A 7,224-nucleotide genomic window follows, 5' to 3' on the forward strand; every position below is an offset into this window, starting at 1 on the left:
ATAAAATGCCTATGATGCTTCAGCATTTGAAGTGTTTGGCATTTATAATAAAGCATTCAGGTTATATTTGGGTCCTTAGTTATATTATCCATGATCAGGTATTACTGCTTTACACTAACTTGATGCCATCACAATTGTTACAAATCACAGCTTAAATATTTTCCATTCTGAAACTCTTTAAATATAGTAAGCAACACATTATGTAATCTATATGATCTCTTCCATGTGAAAGTGTATGTTAACTTAAAATTGACAAGATCGGTTTACTGTACATTAACATTTTTATGAAAGCCAACTGGATGGTCTCAATCCATATTTCATTAGCTCAAGAGTTTTGATAATGTATACGTCATTCATTTCAAATGTGCTAGAGACTTGAAAGCACTATTAAAATGAAGAAAATGCAAAATCCTTCCTCATGTTGGAGGCTGAGGGGTGAACTTGTAGAGGTTTATACAATCATGAGGGTCAGAGATAACGTGAATAGCCAAGATTTTATTTTCCCAGGGTAAGGCAGTGCAAGAGTTAGAGCATAGGTTTAAGGTGAAAGGAGAAAGATTTAAGAGGAACCTGAGGGGCAACGTTTTCAAGCAGAGAATGGTGCTTGCATGGAATGAGCTGCCAGAGGAAGTAGTGGAGGATGGTACAATTACAACAGTATAAAGGCATGTGGATGGGTAGATGAATAGGAAGGGTTTAGAGAGATATGGGCCAAAGCAGGCAAACGGGACTAGCATGGACGAGTTGGACCGATGGGTCTGTTTCCGTGCTGTATGACACTTAAAACCAAAAACATAGAAAAAGTCCGAGGAGAAAGTAATGCTGGAGATCAGACTCCAAGATTGTGGTGCTGGAAGAGCACAGCAGGTCAAGCAGCATCCCGGGAGCAGGAGAATCGACATTTCGGGCATAAGCCCTGCTGCTGATGTCCGAAACGTCCAATCTCCTGCTCCTGGGATACTGCCTGACCTGCTGTGCTTTCCCAGCACCACACTCCCGATGTAGAAAAAGTCCTATTAGTTTTGCAAATTTCAGATGATGAAACTTTTCAATAATCAAGACTACGGTTAAAAAATAAAAGTCCATTCATAAATTGCTGTGGGTTTTTTTCTTACAAATATAGCAACTTTAAAGGTTTATTTAATCCATAAATAACGAGACATTTTATTTCACAAGACGCGTTTTGCCAGAATTTCTACATGGTTTATTTAGGTACAAACGAGTAAACTTTGCTCAGTAAAAATAGAAACATTTCTTCCCTAACAGAATAACCTGAAACCGTAACTTGGTGCCTTCTGGAGAAATGGAAAATGTGCGAGTATTTCTTCCGCACCGCTTCGGGTTACTCCATGCGCCATCCCGAGATTAGGGAATGAATCATATTTCAATTATTGCTCGGCGTTTGCTCTTCTCAGAAGCGCCGTTCACATTTCGAAAGCGGAATTTGGAAACTCCTTCTGTTGCCTTGGAAATCTAGGCAATCTCCTTCCCTCTCCCCACGGCTCGTTCTTGGAAGCCAAGTTTACAACTTTCACAACATTTCCCCACGTGAAGAGGATACGGGAAGAAACCAGCTGAGAAGCTCAGGGTTCCGCTTCGAACCTTCAAGGACTCTCTGAACACGATTGATTTCATCCCTTGTGTATTCATAATAACCAAAACCAGAAAGTGCTGGAAATACTTAGTAAGTCGGAGAAAAACAAGAGTACACGTTTTGAGTCGAATATGACTCTTCTGTTCAAAATGTCTATATATATTTTTCCCGGTAGCGCTGTTGAACTTTCGTTGTCTGAACACGTCAGGGAATAAGTTTGTTTCTGTGATTAAATTAGTTTAAGTGACTTCGAGCGGAAAGGGAACTTGCAAAAAGTGGGGAAAATAAAGTTGCAATTCTCCCGGACTTTGAATGGAGAGGGGCGATGCAATGTTGCCTTGTACCAAGTGATGGCGCCACCAGTTCTTTGTGACAAGACTCGAGAGGTGGCAGTAGAGCAGCTTCGTGACAATTTACATAGAATTAGTTACACTCATCCAGCCCCACCAAAATAGAAAAGATGAGCTGAGCCACTTGAGAGGCTTTCTCTGGAGGGCCATTCGTTCTGCTTTCTGATGCATTCCGGGCAGATGCCAGGGATTTCTCTTCTCCCCGTTTCATCAGTTCCTTATTCAGAGCAAAATTCCACTCTTACTGAAGGTCAGAGCCTGCAGTTCCGGGATAACTGATCCATTACGCGAATAAACAACCGGGAGGGGGGGAAGGCAAGATAATGGGCAGACTTTAAGAATGAGAAACAAGAGTCGCAGAGAGTGAGTGGTAGAGTCAAAAATATCGCAAAAGGAGACGGAGGAAAGCATTACACATTGTGAATGAAAGAGAGAATGAAATTACAAGCGAGCTCTGACAGAGGCAAATTACTGGAAGAGGGTGCCTAACATTGGGCCGCTTAATCTTTTATGAATCGAGGACAATATACCACGTTTGTAAGTCATTGCTAGCAGCATGTGACAGGCAGGAGGGGGTGAGCCCAGGTTAGAGAGGGGAATCTAACAGTTCCTCTCACCTTCTAAGAATGAAAACACTGATTCAGACTCCCCCAGCACTAGTTCAAAATCAATGCCCGTAAAGGAGCGTATTCTTTAGACACTTCCCTTTTCTGGCAAATCGCCCATTTTTTTCTTTTTGAATCACGTTGTTACCAGAACTAATGCATTTCCAGGAACGCGAGGGGCGGAGCTTGAACACAATATAAAGGCAAGCTCCCAGAGCAAGTCTGTTAGAAGGTATCAGAGAGATCGTGATAAGCACCGTTCTAGAGAAGTCTGGCAACCGTCTGATCGACCCACACACACAAACTTTATCGACTTCTTGAAATACATTTAAAAGGGCATTGATCTGAAAGGAGCCAAGCAGACGGAGTGCCTCTGGACGTAAGCATTTGTGTGGTTCACACACACACACTGGCTCAGAGACTGAAAAGAAAATTACCTTGGGTCCTCTCCACTACCGACCTGAGACAGCTTCAATCCTCAGTTTTTTTTATTAAAGAAGGATTTTACTGCGTTGATTTGAACAGGAACAAAAGAAGTTACAGTTGAAGGTAAGTTGCCTGGATTTCCTGTTAGTCTTGCTTTGGAACTATTTCCCATCGCGTGCAGTTGGGAACTTTATGGGGAATCTTCGAATGTAGTTTAGTGGGTTTTTAAAAAGCAAGAATAGAATTACCCTGGAGTTTTTGTTGGGAACTTTTAATAAACACGGGGGAGAAGTTTCATGCATTATGTGCTTTGAGAAGGTCATGTCTTTTCATGTTAGTGAGAATGTTAGCAAGGACATGAAAACAGTGCCGGGAACTCTAAGCAGGTTTACACAACATCTGAAACAAGACAAACAAACCTTTCAACTTCCACCGTTCCTACTGTTGTGAGAGTGAAAGTCTAAAAAGTTCGTTCGTTTGTTCTTCAGATCCTGCTGAGTGAGCCCAACATTTCCATCTTTTGTTAAACAGCACGCTCTGTGTACTGAAAGTAGATTCATCTGCTGTAGCATTGCCTAGTTAAACGTTATGGTTATACACATTCTAGTATCAGTTACTAACTGGCATTTTTTTCTCTCTATTTTCACAGAGGCGGGAAACCTATCAACAAGCCACTTATGCTTTAGCAGAAGTTTACAAATTCTTCCTGAACTTCCAATATTTGGACGTATCTGCAATGGTAACATACAGTAAGTTTGACGGGATGAGCCGTCCTGTCGATGTCCCGGCACAAAGACTCTCTTACCGACTGAAGACGTTTTCTTCCAAAAACGAGTACAACTTAATTGTGAACACTGTGCGGAAACTGAAAGAGAGTGGTTTTTACTGGAGTACAATGAATGGGGGGGAGGCGAACATCCTCCTCAGCCCCGAGCCAGTTGGAACTTTTCTCATAAGGGACAGCTCAGACAATAGGCATTTCTTTACCCTTAGTGTTAAAACGGAATCGGGTACCAAGAATCTGAGGATACAGTGTGAGAACTGTTCATTTTTTCTGCAAACGGACCCTAAAAGCACCCAAACCGTTCCTAAGTTTGACTGTGTGTTAAAATTGATCCACCATTATATGCCTTCAAAGTCTACAGACTCAGGGAATGTGAAGAGAGTTTATTTCATTTACTCTGGGGGTGACAAAATTCCTTTGGTGCTCTCCAGACCTCTCTCATCTAGTGTTTCAACACTGCAGCACCTGTGCAGAAAAACTGTAAACGGACATGTGGAGGTATCTGGTAAAGTTCAAGATTTGCCTGTGCCTGTCAGACAGTTCCTCAAGGATTATGACGCTCCAGTATAATCCTGAAATTGCCATATGAACTTTCGAAGAACCACATAGCCTCTTGGCTGGATAACTAAGCTTGAAGAAACAGAAACATTTGCACTCATTTTTTATTTATAAAAAAGTTTCAATAATTTATAATAAAATGCACTATTTTTAATGACAACAAAATTGCATGCTTCGTTTCTGAAATATGTCATCTGTTGCTGGTGGAGCTTTTCAACCAGATGGTGTTTGAAACATATAGTTTGAAACATATGTCAGACAAAGTGGAGTTCCAAATGTATATATCCATCACTGCCTTTACTTTGTCAGGTTCCTCCAAACACTATCATGTAAAAAGCACAAATCTGCTTTCAATCAGCCTCCAATGTTGTCCTGTTCCATTTTTTTTAAGGACCAACTTGGTATTACTGCTTTAGCAGACTACCAGAAAAAGGCATGCTCTATATCACTCTTAGCTCAATGGAATAGTATTTGCATCCCATATGATTGTGGGGCTGAAGGTAGCTAGCATATTAAACTATTTAAACACACCAGTGTAGCAACATTTCATTAGAATATTCAGAGTACTGCACATTTCTAGCTGTTTTGACCACACTGTAGTTAAACCACACTGGTATGTGGACAGATGCAAATACTCAAGAACCAACATCACCATGTTTGAAGAGGTTTAATCCTGTGCATTGTTCGAACAATTTCAAGTGCTGCTATTTTCTGGAAAGGTTTCTCTGAAACAGACAGACTATTGACTTCCATTCAAAGCACCACCCCTCTGTTTTCACACATTTATTTCCTGTAATGCTTAACTAGTGGCTAGAGTTTTTGTGTAAACATTTAATTGTGCTTTCTATGAATAAGAAGGATCTCTTACATGGTTAGAAAGGGACAAAAATATTATGTGTATTCAGTGTATATAATTTTAATGATAAGCACTAAATTGGATTCCAAACAATTTATGTACCTCTTTTGTATTCAAAATATAAGTTTAAAACTACACAAATTGATAATTCACAGAGAAGTATCCAAACTTAGCTGCATTTAGCATATAATACTTAATGGACTCTAGTAGAGCCCCTCGAACACCATTATCATAACCCCTATGGCATTTGGAACTGTGCATGTGATTCCATTAAAATGCTGTCCAATTTACAAATCTTTCATTCAGTATAGCTTTAAAAGCCTATAGCAATAAAGCAGAATCTTCTATGCAATCTCTTTTTATGGTTGTACTAAGTGTTTAAAGGCTGAGTTTGTAATGTAAGCTATAACTTACAATGAACTCAGCTAGGTTGACCATGAAGGGAGTGCTTGTAACAGCTGGTAGTTATCCAAAAGCAGCTGAAAGCTTCAATCATTGGTACTGTGTTGTTGATTATACTCAAATCAATAGCTGTTCACTCAAGCCTTCAGCAATGTAATCCCCTTCATCTAGGGCAGCAACATCAGTCAATTCTGGCTTGATGGAAATGTGTTCTTTTGAAATCAATTTATGCTTGTGCCAGTAATCACTTGCCACTATATGCGCAAATGTGAATGGCTGGGAATGCTGATAAATTTAAATAGCTGTGGTTGTGTGGTTTGATTGTGTACACTGCATAAGCTTTTCCACTGTGCTGTAAGAATATATCATCCAATTTAACAAGCACTGGAAATGTAAAGACATTATTAAATATCTAATCTATCTCAAAATATTAATTTTCCTAGAACAAATTATGGTCTAGATTTAGAAAACATATTAGAAACCGCATACTCATTTAACACCCATTTGAATGAAGATATAAAGATTTTGTTTCAATGGAAAGCATGACGATGTATACAACACTGTAATGGTTGACAGACATGCTGCTTTTCCTGTATAAATTCAAGGACAAATTATTAGTCTTGTTTGCTTTCTATATTTCACTAGTGATCAATGTATTGAACACATACGTAGTGCTGGCGGATGTGAACTACCCACACCCAAGGTCTGCCTTGGACCTGGCTCCATTCCAAACTGACCTTAACTGACAGTGAATTCTATTACAAATTATTGCTTCCCATCATGTTAAATTACATTAACTGCTGCATTCAGTTACTTATGATGTGAATTCAGCAGCAATTTTCCAGTTAAGGGCTCTGAGTAACCCAGTAAGGTATTTATTGACATAAAATGTTTTCCACTGGATAAGAATATAAGATATTCTCGACCAACTTTTGAGATTAATGCTGAGTACTGAAACAAAATAGAACATAATGTTTTGTGCAGCTCAATTTCATTTCAACACAGTGAGGTAAGTAATATAATAGCTTCGTTTAGTAACCATTCTTTCCTGCACAGAAGAAGTTGGAATATGTGTGATCCCAGCTCTTTTCACTGTTTGATGTAACTTACATACACTTAGTCAAATGAATATCCCAGATGAACAAATAGAAAAGCCTCCTCTATTAGTTTAGTGAAAATATTCATTAAACATCCTAAGTTTATATCTAGGTTTGTACCCTAGGCTATACAGTTATTGGATCTCACTCAAACTAATATCAGGGTACTGCAATTAACATTTTCTCCCTCAAGTTCAGAAAGGGATTGTCCTAACTAATGTGCAGTGATACTGGTGTAAGTGTGTAAACGTATAGCTACATAAATGTATGTGTGTGACTTGTCGGATGAGGATAGATTGTGGTTCACCTTTGGTGATTGCTTCAATTAAGTAGCTTGCAAACACTCACTGTTAAGATTCACAGATAAATAATGATATCTTGGAATGACAAGTATGTGTAATTGGCAAAAATGAATCAATATCCCAGCAATAATTAATGTAATTGATGGAGGATGGAGCAAGTTTTGTTATGATAAATAGTGGTGCAAATAATTGGAAACATCAAGATTTCACCAACGGGAGTCAGGCATCTAAATAAATGGTCAGGCACAAA

The 7,224-nt window shown here is 39.1% G+C and overlaps 1 protein-coding gene across 1 annotated transcript; it reads left to right on the top strand.

Moving 5' to 3' along the window:
- Positions 1–2,766: 2,766 nt before the first annotated feature.
- Positions 2,767–4,482, top strand: socs3b (suppressor of cytokine signaling 3b). Its single transcript, XM_043714927.2, has 2 exons — positions 2,767–3,098; positions 3,625–4,482. Exon 2 carries the CDS (start codon positions 3,712–3,714, stop codon positions 4,327–4,329), a length of 618 nt encoding a protein of 205 aa, XP_043570862.1. The 5' UTR covers positions 2,767–3,098; positions 3,625–3,711; the 3' UTR covers positions 4,330–4,482.
- Positions 4,483–7,224: the final 2,742 nt, after the last annotated feature.

Source organism: Chiloscyllium plagiosum, unplaced genomic scaffold (assembly GCF_037043375.1).
Source record: "Chiloscyllium plagiosum isolate Xiang-an unplaced genomic scaffold, Cpla_swu_hap1 HiC_scaffold_25, whole genome shotgun sequence".
Taxonomy (NCBI): domain Eukaryota; kingdom Metazoa; phylum Chordata; class Chondrichthyes; order Orectolobiformes; family Hemiscylliidae; genus Chiloscyllium; species Chiloscyllium plagiosum.